Source organism: Lethenteron reissneri, chromosome 33, assembly GCF_015708825.2.
Source record: "Lethenteron reissneri isolate LAM-NWPU_2019-01 chromosome 33, ASM1570882v1, whole genome shotgun sequence".
Classification (NCBI taxonomy): domain Eukaryota; kingdom Metazoa; phylum Chordata; class Hyperoartia; order Petromyzontiformes; family Petromyzontidae; genus Lethenteron; species Lethenteron reissneri.
In genome coordinates this window covers 2,790,564-2,809,216 of record NC_083811.1, presented here as the reverse complement: position 1 = coordinate 2,809,216, position 18,653 = coordinate 2,790,564, and the positions used below count along the sequence as shown (strand labels likewise).

The window sequence follows — 18,653 nt, the reverse complement described above, 5'->3', positions numbered from 1 at the left end:
CAAAATGCGACACGATTCACGAAAAAAAAATTCTGTATTTGCAGAGCTTCCAAAATGCAATTGCATCTCAAGATGGTGTACAAAATCACATAACCATTTTGCAGCCTTCTGTCAATCCACTGCTACGTGAAGACCTCACCACAATACCGTGTCGGTCATGTGCGTTGTTTGACCATACTTCACCACGCTGGTCAGTGCGAGTGAGAGGTTGTTGAAGGCATTGGCCTAGGAGCAGGTTCAGATATCACCAGCCACTGAAGTTAACTGTGGCTGGGAATCAAATTCACATCGCCGGGTTCATAGTGAAGCGGGCGAAGTACTGCGCCACTTCCCAATCTAAATACATACCAAATATTTACATACTCTACGGGCTTTACTACCCGGCTTCCCCCGGGACTTGGATTCACCACGCCCGGCCGCCTTTGTCTCCCCAGTGGCGATGTTCACACACCACACCAGTTATTCGTTTGAGGCTGAGTCAACCTAGGGGAGGCCCAGGACCGATTCAAATAATCGTCACCGGCAGTGGCCGTGAGCGGGAATCGAACTCGGGTCGCCGGGTTCGTAGCGCAGCGCGCTAAGCACTACACTACAATGCGTAACGCTTCCACATGCGCGGGTCACATGACAGATGTGACGTCACAGCTCACTTGCCGTGCAAAATATATGCATTATTGCGCCCCCCCCCCAAAAAAAAATACCAAAGTGTATTTTTATAATTTGTGCATGGTGTACAGTCTAGAAAGTACCCACATGACAAATTTCAAGTTTGTTGCATGTCGGGAAGTACGCCAAACATTTTGAACAGACACACATAATCACAAATTTCCCTTTCATATATATAGTGAGAATCTGAATCTTTATTGAGACCGGAGGAATCCGATGAGCCCATGAAGATATTTTTCACAGCGGTTATAAAGATATCGCTATAAGAGACGAGAAAAGTCTCACCGCTGCACTTGAACATCAGTAGGGAGTCTGCAACACGAATGGCCAGCAGAGGAGAAGGAATGACCTCCCGCTGGGTGTAGGTTGACTACGCAGAGTGTAAGATCAAGGACGGCCTTTGCCCACGTTTCCTTTTGTCATGATTGTCGGCCCATTTTCATTTCCACTGCTGGAAGAAATCCTCACCACGCCGTGTCGATCGCGGCCTCCTGTTTGACCACACGTCATTACGCTGGCCGGCGTGGGATGGCGGGAGGGGGATCGTGACGGATTTAGAAAAAAAATTATGCTTCGTTAAATATTTCATGAACCAGCCCAGCACGAGGCACACGCAGCTCAGATTTCACCCGCCACCACCGTTGAGCCACAGCCGGGAATCTAACTCGTGACGGCATCACCACTGCGTCCACTGCTCCATCCCTATCATATGCATATTTCAGTACAGTATAAGCCGGTGTTCGTCATTGACGATATCGTATACATGATGCAACATTTACGTCGGTCCCTGAAATATTTCTTTAAAGTCGAAAATCTCGACGCGACGCATTACCGAAAAACGCAACAGCCACTGCACGGCTTCTACAGTGAAACAATGATTGTGCTGGTGGCAGCAGCGTGGACAGTCATGGGCCCTCTTGGTACCAGGAATTAAACGGGGCCTCCTGTCCCAATTAACCCCCACGCTCTTCGTAGCCTGGTGCCTGGGGCCCCCTCCAGCCCCAGTGGTCTCTGGCTGCGACTCTCGCCGCCTGCACACGCGATAGCTCCGACACACTGATTGTATTGCCCCCCGCGGCGGCTTTGCCCGAGCCACAATCCACGTGCGCTGGTCAACACGGGGCAATCACGACGAGGAAGACGGCGGCGTTGATTAAAAAGCGCGTGCCCTCGGGCCTGCGAGCGAACCGCCCAGCGCACACGAGCCAATCTCTACACGGAGTGTATTTTTAAAACAAAATGATCTTAATAATATATATTTTTTTCAATGTTCTGTTACCTTACAAACATTCCCCACAACATCCTCTTCATGCACAAACGCAGAGAAAACTATAAATAGTCAAGCTCTTACGCAAGCGGGGGTGGAAAACAGGGGGCTCGTTGCATTCGGTGAAAGTGGACTGTGACGCAAGTGTGCATGATGGAAGAATTAAATCCTGTGCAAACGCGCTTGTAAGCCGCTTGTACATTTTTTACCCGATCCACGGAGGGGCTCGAGCAAGCCCCTTTGGATTTAATGCTGAAATCACGAGCGGCGGCGGCGGCAATTTTTTTTTTACATGTTTGTTGTTGTGATGCCCAGGGCACGAATCAGTGGCTAAAGGTCCCACTCTGTGAGCGAGCAGACGAGCGAGTCTCAACGAGCGCTAGGGCGAACGTGGTTAGCGCACTGCGCCATGAAGCCGGTGACCCGTGTTCGATTCCCGCTCAAGACCAATAACGGTGGCGAACATTTGAACTCCACTGCCTCCCCTCCCCAAGGTCAACTCAGCTCTAATTGAGTACCTGGTGCGATGTGTAAACATCAACGCTGTGAAATTTCGATTTAAAGTTTTCGTAACTGCAGGCTATTCATATTCTTGGTTCGTTCGGTAAAGTCACGTAGAAGGGAAATAATACAGTTTAACACGTAGGCTTTCGCGACCCATATTATTCATAATCAACGTTTTTTTGTCTTTTGTCAACGTGACACTTTTTTACTGATTGGCCGTGTCGGGTGGTGGAGGGTTACGGCACATTTATAAATAACGCGATCTAAACCCAAAAACGTTGATCATGAAAAAACGTTGATTATGGAAATAGTACAATAATAAAAATAAAACAATAAAATTCTGACGACGTTTCGATTGCAACACAAGCAATTATCATCAGGTGTGAAAACCACAGCAAGAAAATTAGAAAAAAGTGGCGGTTTTTTTCTTGCTGTGGTTTTCACACCTGATGATAATTGCTTGTGTTGCAATCGAAAAGTCGTGAACATTTTATTGTTGTATTTTTATTATTTTATTATTTCCCTTCTACGTGACTTTACCGAAAGAACCAAGAATATCAACGCTGTCGTGACAAAGGCCGGTCGGACATGCAGCTGGCAGCACACCACACTGTGACGGCCTTAATAGGTGCTCACTTACAGCATTTACCCGACAGCCTAAAATGCTACAAAGAGTATTTTGTATATATTTAGAATGTGTGTGTGTGTGTGCAAAGATGAACGTGAATGTGTGTGCCTGCCAGATTGCGTCCATGCGCGCGTTAACCTTTGATCGTGTGTGTGTAATTTGTATCACCACTGGGGAGACAAAGGTGGCCGGGCATGTTGCTGGCAACCCACCCCCTTGTATGCCATGCCGGCCGTCATAGGTGCTCGCTAACAGCACTTGGCCCAAGTCTGTTCGGGTTATACGGGAGATCTTCGTCTTTATTTGCCATTTGTATGCTGTGCTATGAGCCAGTAACCTGGTTTCAATACCTGGCTATGAATAACCTCAATGGCAAGCGCACGTGGACCTACCCTAGGCTCCACACAGCTCACAACGACTGGTGCGGTGTGCAGAGCATCCGCACTGGGGAGACAAATGTGGCTGGGCGTGGTGCTCGCCACGACCACCGGTCATTGCACGAGGAAAGCCTCAAGAGGTGCTTGCTAACAATTACTTGGGCCAACAGCGAGAGGTGCGTAGGGTGTTTGCATGAATGTATGGACCTGTTCGGGGGGTGGAGAGTCGGGTGTCTCATATCTCTTGGTCGAGGAAGCGAGTGCACACAATACCCATTCGTGTTCCTAACAAGGACAAATCGTGAGACTTACGTCGACGTGAAGATGAGGCGTTGCCATCACCAGACATCTGCTTCAAGTGCTCGGCTTACAGTGTGTGTGTGTGTGTTGGGGTGACACGATTTTCACACTCAAACTGTGCAGCCAAAATGATCAGGCTGCGCTAAGTATTTGATACTCGTAAACACACGGCCCTTTGTCCATCCACTGCTGGATGAAGGCCAGGATCGTCATGGGGGGGCGGGAGGGGGGGGGCGTTGCGACCTTTCTTCGCCATGCGGGGTCAACGATGGGGCAATCTCTCGGTACCGATGCCCGCAGTCGCTCATTGCCATTGCTTATCTGGCAGCGCGACGCAACATTTAATACGAGTCTTAAATTCAACGGAATTGTAAAAGTTTTACGCTCAAACGCGACCACACACACACACGCAGCACGTACAAATATGCGTGCGTGTGTGTGTGTACACAGGATAGTGCGAGGGTAAACATCGCGCACACACTCGAAGAACTGATGCCTCTTTCAACGTCCAACGATGTGTACAGTATTTTCTTTTCCTCACCGCCAAATATGATTGAAGAGTTTGTCCCTTTTACAATACGACCTTGTGCCGCCCCCAGCAAGTAAGCAGACACGCCTTTGTAGGGGTCACATTGCTGACAGGTAAAGTCAGAGAAGAACAACGCTCATGGTTTCCACCAATGCTCTCGGCTGCAAGATATTCTCTTCCTTTGAATGTAACGTACAACAGTTAATTCAATATGCCAGTAATAAACAAATAACAGCTGCTGCTACTGCTGCAACTGCTGTGTCTACACACAACAGTGCTGTGTGTGTGGTGGATACAATGTGGAAAGCGTTATTGCAGTGGTTAGCGCCCTGTGCTACGAACCCGGTCACCCGAGTTCGATTCCCGCTCACGACCAACTCCAGTGTCGAAACTCCGAACCGATCCTGGCCCTCCCCTAGGTCGACTCAGCCTCAAATGAGTACCTGGTGCGGTGTTTAGAAACGTTGCCACTGGGGAGACAAAGGCGGCAGGCCGTGGTGCTGGCCACCCCACCCCTTTCGTCTGCCATGCCCGAGCAGTCTGCGAAGGCTATACGCAGGATATGTGTGGATAGTCCAGACTCGTAGAGTGGTGCAGCACAACGCGTAGACATCATTATCATGAATGGCCCGTCGCTGGAGAAGTGGTGGGCCTCTGGTTTAGACACATCAACACGGCGAACTCCGGGCAGCAGCAGCAGCAGCAGCGGCGGCGGCGGCGGCCTTTGGCTGGCCATCGAACGAAGACGGTCAGCGCATCGCACGCATTCAGATGCACTTCTGCGGCCGTCTGGAAGGCTCTTCCTTCCGATATTAGGAAGCCACTGGAGTTATGCACTTTTAAACCTAGATTGAAAACTCATTTATTGAGAACTGCTATTTGTGTTTAGTTTGTCGTCCTTCCCCCGCACCTCCGATAAGCACGGTTGGCTACGTAACCGTGTGTAAAAAGTTCAACATACAAACATATAACACATTCGTCACCAGAGCGGTTGCCAGTCAACTCAACATGGTCGAGGCCAGTAGGTACTGTATATCAGAGCGGTGTGGCTATCGTGTGTGCAGGCGGTGAAATTGCACCTGGCCCCACAGGCTGAAGGAGCCCAAGCCCCGGCCGGCCTACGAAGAGGGAATAAATTTGACACGGGGTGGGTGGAGAGGTGGGTGGAGAGGTGGGTGGGAGCATTTAAATCCCTTGCATCAGAGCCCATGTCAACCAGGCTACGGCACTGACACCGGATTTCCAGTTGCTGGTGTTTTGGGATTTTCCACAAAAAAAGGTCTCCGTTGTGTGGGTGTACACGAGTTACTTGACTCGTGGGAGACAGTTAATTTTACTCACGTGATACGAAGGAAAAATAATGACGAATGGAATCGCAGAACTTCATTTCCGTCACCGAACGTAGCCAACCGTGCTCATGGGAAGTGCGGGGGAAGGAAAACATCAATAAAACAAGCGAAGCATCACAGCCTACACACCAGGGGTGGGTAGCTCCATGAATTCGGACGTGCACATTTCAAACTCTTTTGCTTGTTTAATTTAATCGTTAATATAATTAAGGAGTGGCTTTTTTTTTACACACCCAGGTCATAGGACGTCAAACGATTAGGAATGTGGTTTGGGTAGGGAGACCGTGTCCACCTTTCTTGCAAAGTAACGCCCGAAAATTACCGTGGGTGTCGGACGTATAGTGCTCACAACCAAATGACTTTTCATCCACGCCCAGGGGCTGGCGATGCCCTCTCAGTTTCGTGTTTGTGTCAAACCACAGACTTCTAAGAACACAACCCATTATTAAACTATGGAGACAGCGGTTACCTTCAAAACGATGATTTTTAACATTGTGACCGAGTCTGCACAATTTGTGAAACAGTCTCACAAAAAGTTATTTAAAAATAAATAAAAAAAAACGGAAATAAAATTGTGGAGTAATTAGATCTTTAAGATTGCGACATTTACATTGGGTTTATACAGAACGCAAACCAGCACATTCATCACAAACTCATTAATAAACAAGGAAAAAAACTACATACTGCGAGTATCGTACGCTAAACGATATCGCTGTCACGTTATGAAGCTCGTTATAATTACCGGCGAAACGTCATACTCAAATTGTGAATGTTTTTGGGTTTACTCTCCAAAGCACCGGTGTGCTTAACTCGTAACAAATCTTACTAATTGTCTGTGTCGGGTGGTGGCGGGTTTAACGACACATTCACATTTACGCAATCTAACCCAACAAACCTCTATTACGAATCTCTCTTTGGCAACAAGATAATGACAATGACTTGGACTTGGAACACTGCGTTGCCGCCGCCGCACGGCGTTCACTCCTCCTCGCTCTCAAAGAGAGAGGGCGGACGACTCGGAGAGGCTCCAGGAGCAGGAACCACAGAAGAGGAGCGGCGAAGACAGCAGCAGCAGCAGCCAAGCGGCGAGCCGGTGCCAAATTACCCACCAAGCTCAACGGTCCTCTATATATTAAGATGTTATTGGCCAATTAACGAGTGTTTACACGTGCGAGGAAACCGGTGCGCGCGGAGACAACCCGCAGAGTGCGAGGGAGGCGACACTCAATCCCATGCAGATGGCTGAGGTCCACATTTGCTGAACTGCATTGCCCTGATGAGCCAGGATAGTGGGTCCCCTCTCCTCGAAGCCCACGGGAAGAGAGTTTCACAACATTGCTGTAATCCACCAACCCCTCTCCCTCCACGGTGCTGGGTTACTAAAACTAAACTTGTATTTTTATTTTACAATTTAAGGCCCCACTGAGCTATGTAGCTCTTTTTCAGAAACGACCTGGCCCACAAATTATAGCTCAACGAAGTGGCTTATCTTGTGGAAAGTTATAGCAGCCAAATACTCTAAAAATGCATGTTGATTCTATATGTGTAGAGAAAAACCAGAGGACCCGGAGAAAAATCCACGCGACCGTGGGGAGAGAGAGACATGCAAACTCCAAATATACAGACGTCGGGATCGGGATCGAACCCACAACCTCCTGCATACCAGGCGAGGTAGTTAACATCTCGCCACCGTGGCACACATTGCCACCAATGCCCGGCTGAGATCAACTACATGCACTGCAGCGCACTACTTGGACTGTTACATTTATTAATAAGAGAGGGAATCAACATACGAGCTTCTAAGTTAGGGGCGAACTCGGGAGTAAACATAGACAACTTGAATCCCACTGTCTGGTGTGGCGTGCTAATAAAACACGCATCATCTCGTCAGCAACAACATTCGTTCAAATAACGAGGATAATGTTTGCGTGTAAACTGCAGCAAATGCTGTTAATGTATCTCTACAACAACGAGAGCATTGTAGACACGAGTTACAAAGTTTACGGGGTCAAGGTTCTAAGAGACAATCGCACGCCCTCACCCCAATTCTCAACCCTGCCAACATAATGAAAACACAGCTTTGCATTACAGTTGCCTCATCTATTGGGAAATATCACCCCACCAAATAACATAGGCGTGTTAATTTCTCCAAATATGTTTTTTACGCAATGTCGCTTAATGCCGGTGGCATGGGATTATCGGCATAAGGCACTACCACGAGAGTAATAGGTACGCCTATCCACAATAATACAACTATATTATTGTTAATAATACAACTATATTATCGTACCCCGATATGCCTATTAGACCATGGGGGAAAAATACGATATGTAATGGAGGATAAAACAGGGTGAGATGGATGTGGCGTGCCAAAATCACTCCGAGACATGACGAGGACTGCTCAAGTTAAGCCATTACATTATTTTAAAAAAGTTAAACGAGCGTGGCACCTAAATGTTCTAAGAGCTCATGCCTAGTACAGGTTTGTCAACTGAACTGAGGATCACCCTTTTTCGAGATGCCACCTCGATGCATTTCACTTGCTCACAAATGTTCCATTAATTAAAAAATGTTCCATTAATTGTAATTTTTTTCCATTTATTAAATAAAAACTACATTCCCACTAAGGTCACCCCTTGCAAAAAGAGAGGCAACGCTGTTTCATGCATCTCGATGGTCTTTTTTTACTTCATCTCCTGTGGCTAAAGAAATGACGGCACACACTTTCCATGCATCAGGTCCCATCTCGAGCGGATTCAGAGGGACTTCAAGGGTACGCGCTCTGCTCCGAGCGAGCAAACTGTTGATGCGGTGTGGCCGTCGCCGCCACGCCTGGCACTGCGCTGCACTCATTTTAGGCCGAGTCGACCTAGGGGAAAGCTCACACAAGACACGAGTAAACCAATGGGCAAGGGCGATGAACTTGGGATGCGTGGACCATGAATTGAACCTACGCCTTCAGGAGATTCGGGTCAGCGCAGTAAACCACCACTCCACGCACAGTACAGCGTGATCCAGCGTAGAGTGGAGTGGCGTCAACCGACTGGGAGGGTGCTTCTGGGGCGCAATCTGCGCGGGCTCACAACGCCTTTGTCTCTCCCGGTGCCGATATCGTTTACACCAACCGCACACACCGGGAGAGATAAGCCGCGCGGTTGCGCTAACCGTAGCGCCACCGCTCCCCACAACCACCCACTGACCCTCCACGCGTACGGGGTTTCCAACCTAACCTCTGTAAGGTGCACGGAAAAACCGAGACGATATCGTGGCAAGGAGGAGAAGAAGAAGTGGAATAAGAGCCACAGCGCACAGCAGCGTGCACAAACACCGGGCGGAAACGTCGCGTTCAATGTTTGGCGAAAACTTTAATTTCCCAGAAGCTTGATCAAAAAGAAGGAGATCCCTTGGGGACAAAAAAATAACCCAAGAGAGGTGGCCATCCTACAAAGACAAAGTTCCCCCCGCCCCGTCGCGCCAGGTACACTCGTTTAAGGCCGAGCTGACCTAGGGGGAAGCCCAGCACCGGGTCAGATATTCGCCACTGCTGTTGGCCGTGAGCCCGGGGGGGGTCGTTGGCGCAGCGCGCTGACCGCTGCGCCACCGCTCCCCCCACCACCACACAACTCAGCCAGCAGCAGCAGCAGTCACCATCCTCGTGGCAGCAGCAGCAGTCACAACTCTCGTGGCAGCAGCAGCAGTCACAACTCTCGTGGCAGCAGCAGCAGTCACCATCCTCGTGGCAGCAGCATGCAGTCACAACTCTCGTGGCAGCAGCAGCAGTCACAACTCTCGTGGCAGCAGCAGCAGTCACAACTATCGTGGCAGCAGCAGCAGTCACAACTCTCGTGGCAGCAGCAGCAGTCACAACTCTCGTGGCAGCAGCAGTCACAACTCTCGTGGCAGCAGCAGCAGTCACCACCCACGTGGCAGCAGCAGTCACAACTCTCGTGGCAGCAGCAGCAGTCACAACCCACGTGGCAACAGCAGCAGTCACAACTCTCGTGGCAGCAGCAGCAGTCACAACTCTCGTGGCAGCAGCAGCAGTCACAACTCTCGTGGCAGCAGCAGCAGTCACCACCCACGTGGCAGCAGCAGTCACAACTCTCGTGGCAGCAGCAGCAGTCACAACCCACGTGGCAACAGCAGCAGTCACAACTCTCGTGGCAGCAGCAGCAGTCACAACTCTCGTGGCAGCAGCAGCAGTCACAACTCTCGTGGCAGCAGCAGCAGTGACAACTCTCGTGGCAGCAGCAGCAGTCACAACTCTCGTGGCAGCAGCTGCAACAGTCACAACCCACGTGGCAACAACTGCAGCAGTCACAACCCACGTGACAGCTGCAGCAGTCACAACTCACGTGGCAGCTGCAGCAGTCACAACATCACGTGTCAGCAGCTGCAGCAGTCACAACTCTCGTGGCAGAAGCTGCAGCAGTCACAACCCACGTGACAGCAGCAGCAGTCACAACATCACGTGTCAGCAGCTGCAGCAGTCACAACTCTCGTGGCAGAAGCTGCAGCAGTCACAACCCACGTGACAGCAGCAGCAGTCACAACATCACGTGTCAGCAGCTGCAGCAGTCACAACTCTCGTGGCAGAAGCTGCAGCAGTCACAACTCTCGTGGCAGAAGCTGCAGCAGTCACAACTCTCGTGGCAGAAGCTGCAGCAGTCAAACATCTCGAGCCTCCCCCCCGCCCCCCAAACTTGACCGAGCGTCACGACCTCGACTTCTCGTCCAAACGAATGAATGGAAATTCTTGAATGGCTGAACGAAGGAGCGCACGATGAATGAATGAATCCTTTCAACAAATCGATGTTTCTCCCCTCCGCCCCCCCCCCCCGTAACCTCACCTCCTGCCGAAGAATCCGGTGAAGGCGGCACGCCCGGCTGGGGGGCAGAGCCCCCCCCCGGGGCGGACTCGAACGTCGCCCCCCACGCCGCCGCACGACGAGTGGAAGGTATCTTCGTCGTCGGTAACCTCGTCACCCCCCACGCTGCTGCTGTTGTTGCTGCAGCTGCCCTCATCCTCATCCTCCTCCTGCTGCAGATCCACCTCGTCCATAGCTCCGCTGCTGCTGATGATGCAGCTGATGCTGCTGTTGATAACAGCTGATGGTGCTGCTGATGCTGCTGATGGTGGTGCTGCTGCTGGTGCTGCTGACGCTGCTGCTGCTGGTGCTGCTGCTGCTGCAGATGATGATCTTGTCCTTGCTGACGCTGCTGACGTTGATGACGGCGATGTTGCTGCCACTGCTGCTGATGATCACGACGACGCTGATGATGATCTGTCACTGCTGATGATGATGATCGCAGCGAACTCAAATTTCCCCGCGCCAACAGCGCCACCCTCCTCCCTCCCCCCCCCTAACCGAGAGCTTTGCGCAGCCGACTACCCGGAACACGACAAACGGAACATTCCGCGACTTAACTTTGGTGCAGACGACCGATTATGGTGATGATGATGATGATGTGACGGCTATGATGACGACCCTGCTGATGATAGGACGGAAATTATAACGACGACGCCCACGAGGTTTCTGCCGGTTATAACGACGACGACGACGCTGCTGCTGTTGCTTCTAATGATGATGATGATGGATTATTCGACGGCAGCTGTCAAAACACGTAACCGTGTGACAAAGGTTGTCCCGCACTGTATCGCAGCAGCAGCAGCAGCGCTTTCTCTGTGTCCACGTGGCCGTCTCGCCAGCTGATGCGTGCCCCTCTGAGCTGCTGCTGCTGCTGTAGCTGCTGCTGCTGCTGTAGCTGCTGCTGCTGCTGTAGCTGCTGCTGCTGCTGTAGCTGCTGCTGCTGCTGTAGCTGCTGCTGCTGCTGTAGCTGCTGCTGCTGCTGTAGCTGCTGCTGCTGCTGTAGCTGCTGCTGCTGCTGTAGCTGCTGCTGCTGCTGTAGCTGCTGCTGCTGCTGTAGCTGCTGCTGCTGTAGTTGCTTTTCCTCCCCCACGACCACCACCACCACCCCCAACAGTTCTCCCCGCCTCTTCCACCGCATGCAGCTCGAATTCGTAACCAGGTTAATCCGCTCTCCCAATCTGACCGCACACTCCCACGCAGATTTCTACCCCCCCCCTCTCTCTCCTCTCTCTCCTCCTCTTCCTCCTCCTCCCCCCACGCCGTTGTTCAATAGTATTTATGGTCACTGTAGTGATTCTATAATAATAATGTTGCTGGTGCTATTTTTGGTATTGCCACGAATTTCGGTTCACTTTTAACCAGACAACTGGAACATTTCCCTTAACATCCATCCTCACCACGTGGATCAAATGTTGGCGACCGATGTCCGCGTGCGCACACGGGTAGAACACACGCACAACCCCAACACTCTGACGACTATGACTTCACACGGTGGCTATGATCACAGCACTCTGTCTTGTTCTCAAATGCCCCCCCCCCCCCGAATCTCCACCTACCCCCACACACCCCTCCAATACCCCCTTTCGCTGGCTTTGTAGCTCCGCTGGGGGTCCCTTACAGAGTACAGCCCCCCCCTCTCTCCACCCTGCTGTGTTGCTCGCCCGGACAGAGCGAGTGGCAGCACAAGAGAGGCTCCCTCTACCTTCCCGATAAGCAGAAACATTTACACAAGCCGCATGTCACTAGCACAAACACGCACACAACGCGTGCCGTGCAGCGTCCATGCGCTCACTGTTGATCTATAAATACTGTGCGCGTAACAGCAGCAGCCAAGCATAAACAACTTGATAAATATCGTCGTCGAGGTATCTCCATCCCCCCCACCCCTTTGTTATCCTGCCTTCAGCTCTCCCTTCCCCTTTTCCCTATTCTGCGTGCGCCCTCTCTCCAACAGAGGAGGAAGTGGCGGTCCGGCTATCCAGGATAACGAATGTTGCAATTTCTATCGAAGGACCGGATCCGTCCTCTTCGCCATTGGCCCTTCGGAACGCGTTCGGAGGAACGCCCCCGACTCGGAACGGGGCCCAATCGGGGATGCCGAGACGAGCCACTCCACACGGGAGGGGGGCCCCCTCGTTTGGTCGGGGTGGGTGTCTGGGTTGGGACGGGTTCCGTGACCCTCCTCGGCCAAGACAGAGAGAGACGTCCACTTCACTGCGACTCTAACAACATCGCCGCTGAATGCAGGACCCCCCCCTCCCCGTCAGTGCCGGATTATCCGAGTAGCACAAGTAGCTACACGTGTAGCTACGGGCCTCGCACTTTCAAGGGCCCAGCGCTAAATGCTTTCAAGCTATCAATTCAGGTTCAGTGATTCTGCACTTGCTCTATTACTATAGTACTATACTGCCTTGGACTTTTATGAAGGACTGGGTGTTTAAGGTTATCGATTTGCCGTATTATCTGGCTGTATAGCAAATGAAAACATACAATTACTTTACTATGCAAGTTTACATTTTACGTTTTTAATATTTAAGTTTTAGTTTTTTAGGGCCCCCTTGTAACATATACTGCAGGCCCCGCACTATCTTCATCTGGCACTGACCCCCGTGGGTGTTAATTCGCTGTGAAACGTAAAAAATGCCCGCTCTGGCATACCAACTATACAGCAGAGGAATGGTTTGTACACTTTGAAGACACTGGTCCCGAAAGATACTGGTCAAGAAACCGAGCCTGAAATCTCCGTTTTTTAAGAAGCTCGTCCTGAACAACACTAATTCTCAAAATATCAGCTCACTTCAATAACTGGTCACCTGGAGGCGAAATTTCACCTTTCGTGAAACTGGCCCTGAAAATGTTACTGGCCCTGGCACAATTGGCCTCGTGTGGTTACAATGGGGTCCTAGCGCAAGGAATTAAAGGCGGGGGGCCCATGTCCAGTTTCATCTTCTATTCATATCTCAGAGGTCCGGGGTCATCCAGCCCGTGGGCGTCAGTGCAAGTTGGCACCACTTGCCACACTCGATAGCTGCAACCACTGCCCTGAAACCCAGAGTCTGCAGACAATGATGTCCTTCGAGGCAAATTGTCCTGAAAGTAATTCCCGAATATTCCCAGCGCTTCACTCCAATGCAGTGAGTGCCATTGCCATTTCACAGAGGTGCGGCTAAACAAATGGGCAGTAAAGTTGCTGTCGCGTGGATTTGTTTGACTACTCTCCGGTCAGGTGACTTTTAACTGCTGCCCGTTTAATACACGCGCTCGCAGTGTCCGCGCGTGGATGCGCAGTACATCCTGTGCGACTGGGTCGTTCACCGTTAACATGTACACACGTGTGCGATATGTGTGCGGTGCAACTGGGAAGTAAAACAATGACACTGGAGTGCTGTACTTTGGACACACTCAGCCTTCCCAAAACACCAAATCGTGTGTTTATATCCACCAGCAGGTGAGCTTGCAAAACACTCTTGTGCCGTGGTACACTTTGCTCTTTTATGACGGTGCAATAAAGTTTTGATTCATGCAGTGTCTGCATGCGACCGTATCAATACGCTATACAGCCTCATTGGGCATACTTTATAGAGATAAATAAATGGGCATCGACAGACGGAATAGGAAGGTTTTGAGCCTGGATTTGAGCAGGGGCAGGGAGTTAACAAGCACGGAGGGCTGGGGTGACGGGGGGGAGGTAGAGTTCTAGACCATGAGGGCAACAGAGGAGAATGAGCGATCTCTGACTGAGCAGAGGTTGACTGGGAGGGCTTCTGCAGAACGCCTTGGTTGGTTGCCGTGGTTGGAGAACATTTGGAGGGGAGTAAAGGGAGGCGAGGGGCAGCAGAGCATGCGGAGGGAGTAATCGGTGAGACACGATTTAGGACAGGTACAAATGTGGATATTCCAGGGGTCGGAAGCCTCATCAAGGGCTGCTTCGCGACGTTCTCTATTTACGAACCACCGTCTCAGTATTCAGGTGCATGGCGACTCTTTAAATATTGAGTTTTTTTTTACCGAATTCGAAATAAAAATGTGCTCTTCTTGTTATTTTGGTCACCGACCCCTGGTCTAAGTCCTCCGTACAGAATCTCAAAAACCGCAGGCAAGTCCACCTGAAGTTCCACGCGCTCATACGGCGAAAACTCAACATTCAGGTCGACTGCATTGACCTTTCCAAGGCAGCCCATCTGAACGTTCAGGCAGTATCCATTCAGATTCGACTGAAATTATGAAGGACTTTCCTGCACGTTCGAAGTTGTTCCTCGACTGCCTGAAAATATTTCAGACGATGTGCGGACACACATTAAGGCATCACCGCAAGCTCTACATGTGCTTAAATGAACCGTGTTGCTTCACGCACTGCACTATAAACCCAGTGGCCAGACTTCGCTTGCCACTTCAAGCGGGAACTTCAAATGAATCGAACGCAGCGTGGCAAGACGGCAAATGCTGCGCATTAGACATTCTCTTGGCACAATTTAGCGTTTCTTAAGTGACGATTTAAATGAACTTCCGCTCATGGTTCAAGTGGTTATCGCTCTACGCGATGAACTCGACACACAGCTGAGTTTAATCCCCGCCAATGGCTCACATCGATGTCGAGTGACATCCAAACCTCCCCTCCACCTTGACCAACCTCCACTGACCAGAATGGTGAAGTATGTTTAAAGAACCCCCATGACACACCTGGTATGGGGCGGCCTTCATCCAGCAGCGAATGGACATTGCCCGAAAATTATATTATAAAAAAAATCACGAAAGTTGTCATTCTAAAAGTACTGTACTTGTACAGTGTTGGGAAGTGTGGTTTTATATATTTCAAGCGCCACCTAGAGCGTGTATTGTGTATTGAATTGCAATTTTCCAGAATCCTATTTTTTATTTTATCAGGTAAGGCGCACTATATAACTATTTTCAGAAGCGACTTGGCCACAAATGATAGCTCAACGAATTGGCTCATCACGTGGCAATTTAGAGCAGGCAAATGCTCTACACGCATGTTTCTAAATATGGAGGGGAAAAAAAAGCAGCAGTACCCAGAGTAAAAAATCCACGGTGAGGACATGCAAACTCCAAATATACAACAGGCGTCAGATTCATGATCGAACCCACGACCTCCTGCATACCATGCGAGGGAGTTAACATCTCGCCATCGCGGCGCCACAAATTTCCAACTCTTCGTGGGTCAGTGTCACCCACGTGGGCCCAGACTGAGGATGCTTCCTTCACGTGGCAACCATCAATTCAGTTGCACATGTCCAATGCAACTGGACATCATCATCCATCACCTTCGTCCAGTTTCTCAGTCGGTAGGGCGTGAGAAATTGGACAACCCGAGGTAACTTTTCTTCTCCAACCGAAGCCACGATCAGCCCACCGCCGTACGCGTGCGTGTCTTAACAATTGCAGTGATGGTAAACGTGGAATGCTGGACCGCAGGGAGCTGTGTGCATGGACATTTGTCAAACGGCCGCGTTCAGACCGAGAATAATTTAACCAAACCAGTGCCGGATGTAGGCATGAGCTCGGCGACCTCACCCGATGAAGGGGCCTCTAGATACGAGTCAAAATATCACGCGAAGTTTCACATTTTTACATAATCGGTGGAAAAATAAAGGAAATGGGGAAAATACTCTAAAACCGGTTATCTTCATTCCGATAAGACAGAAATATACAGGCAATCCTCCATAAGCTTGGCGTAAATTATGGCCTCAGCAATGTCAAAATCCGGCCCTGAACCAGACACCGCGTCGCGAGTGTGGGTGGCATTTATCTTGTCGTCACCATCATCAGCATCATGACCATGGTCGCATTACAGTTTATAAGGTGGCCTGAAACCAACACCAACTTTCACCCGGGTTTTTTGTTGTTCATCACGATTGTTGTGGACAGACCAAAACTTTCAAAACTCCAAGCGGCCAGCAATAAACAGCACGGCGAAAGGTGAAATACATAAAAGTCCGTACTTTTATTGAACTGAGCAAGGCTATGACAATTTGGGAAGAGAGAGACGACGAGAGGGATTTTTTTTTTAATGGTGCAGCAGTAAGAGGGGGGAAATCAGGAAGAGAAGTGTTGTGACCTGCAGTGTGGTGAGTGGGTGGGTGAGCGGGTGAGTGGGTGAATGGATGCGTGAGTGAGCGGGTGAGCGGGTGAGTGGATGAGTGGATCAGTGGGTGAGTGGATGAGTGGGTGAGTGGGTGAGTGAGCGTGTCGTTGAGACCTGCAGTGGTTGAACACAGCGTAGTTGAGACCGGGTCCTCAACATGAGTGAAGGAATAAATTAGTTAATTTCATGAGAGCAGTCGCCATGGTAGTAGCAAGAGAAGAGTGATAAGGAGATGACCGACTTCACAGTTTTTTTCCCATCGAAAGACATTTCGTTACAAGTGGAATGTTTTGCCAAACACTGTGGCTCAAAGTCACCGGAGCCCTTACATAACACTCACTCCACCTGCGATTGGTTCCATGCCTTCAATCAAGAAAAATGGAACTCGAGTGCCCAGTTCACCGTTGCCTCGGAGATCCATAACGCATGCAATCTCGCCTTGCTGCGCGGCCAACAAGGCACGGCACCAACCCAATGTTTTGCGAGTCTTGTTAATTAGAGCGCATTCCAAAACTCGTTTAAAGACACCATAATCCCATTTCGCGAATCGAGATTACATCGAAAAGTGAAACGAAATCCCGCAGACCGCACACACGCGGGTTGTCGGCGTACTCGAGGCAATTACTCAGCTATGGAATTGTCCCCTATTTTTTTTCTTCCGGAAAGGAGAGAGAGGCAGATTCTTGACATCATCGAAAAATTAATGAAGAGTAAAAGGTTAAGGCGCACCCCTGAATTTGCTCGCTCGCACCACCGCCGGCGGAAGGGGGCCTCCGCTGGCGGAAGGGGGCCTCCGCTGGCGGAAGGGGGCCTCCGCTGGCGGAAGGGGGCCTCCGCTGGCGGAAGGGGGCCTCCGCTGGCGGAAGGGGGCCTCCGCTGGCGGAAGGGGGCCTCCGCTGGCGGAAGGGGGCCTCCGCTGGCGGAAGGGGGCCTCCGCTAGAGGGGAGCTCTCGAGAGAGCATTTCTCTCGCACTTTACCCCACGACAAAGCCTCATGAGTCTCTCAAACCCCGTTTGTCCGGAGGGTCCAGCCGTTTGTGATGTTTGGGCAATATTGTTCATGACTATTTAGCGAGGGCAAACGCACGCATACAAGAAGGGGGGGGGGTGTAACACTCAAGATCCCCACGGAGAGATTCCGTCCACAGGATTCCGTCCAAAGATTTGATTCATTGATACGATTTGCGACCGGCCTCACGCCTACAACACCTGGACTGCACCGGTGGTCACTCGTCCACGTACTCACCACACTCAGCCCCACTTATCATTTAAGATCTAAGGAGGTTTGGCGGATTCCGGGAAAGTGATTTGGTCATTGGTATTCATCTTAATAGACACATGCACGTCAATGGGTTTGTGTGTGTGTCTTTAACGATGACCACTTCACAGTACTAATTCAATGGGGCTATATTCCACAGCATGTTTACACGGTTATCTAATCTCCAGAGGACTAATTGGTAACTATAATACGTAAATAAACAGAACTCCAGTTAAATTACATTTCTTTAAAAAAACATGCAGAACGGCTACCATTGTTACATTGCAATTCCACCTTGTGTTGAGAACGCCTTCGTATATGAAGGACCGCAAACCTTGGGCAATTGTTGGCATGGGCTAATTGCGTGGCCGCCTTCCCTGCTTGTCCGCGTTTCCTCCTCCTCGCACTTCGGAGTCATTCTCTCTCTACTAGAGCGAGCGAGTACTGTCCGGCGACGCCACGGTGGCCAGATGTTAACTACCTCGCATGGTATGAAGGAGGTCGTGGGTTCGATCCAAACCCTGAAGCCTGTATATTTGGGGTTTGCGTGTCTCTCTCTCTCACCATGGTCACGTGGATTTTTCTCCCGGTCCTCCGGTTTTTCCCTCCACATTTAGATTCAACATGCGTTTAGAATATTTCGATTATTTGGCTGATATACATTTCCACGTAATTAGCCACTTCGTTGAGTTATCATTTGTGGCTATATGTCGCTTTAGAAAAATAAGCTAATAGCTTGTGTTTTTGTATTGTTTGTTGTTGTAACGTTCTGACCTGCCCCTCTTGGAGATCTTTGAAAAA

The 18,653-nt window shown here is 50.3% G+C and overlaps 1 protein-coding gene across 2 annotated transcripts in view; it reads right to left on the bottom strand.

The window, feature by feature from the left end:
• LOC133350176 (diacylglycerol kinase zeta-like) overlaps nt 1-18,653 on the bottom strand; it is a 284,717-nt gene that overhangs the window by 191,773 nt on the left and 74,291 nt on the right. The window contains exon 1 of one of the 2 annotated variants that reach the window (XM_061564249.1): nt 10,471-11,443. The exons of the other annotated variant lie outside the window; for it this stretch is intronic. Coding sequence (XP_061420233.1) covers nt 10,471-10,682 — 212 coding nt within the window. The 5' untranslated portion in view covers nt 10,683-11,443. Of the gene's footprint in view, nt 1-10,470; nt 11,444-18,653 lie in introns of those variants that run through there. 2 annotated transcript variants of the gene reach the window in all.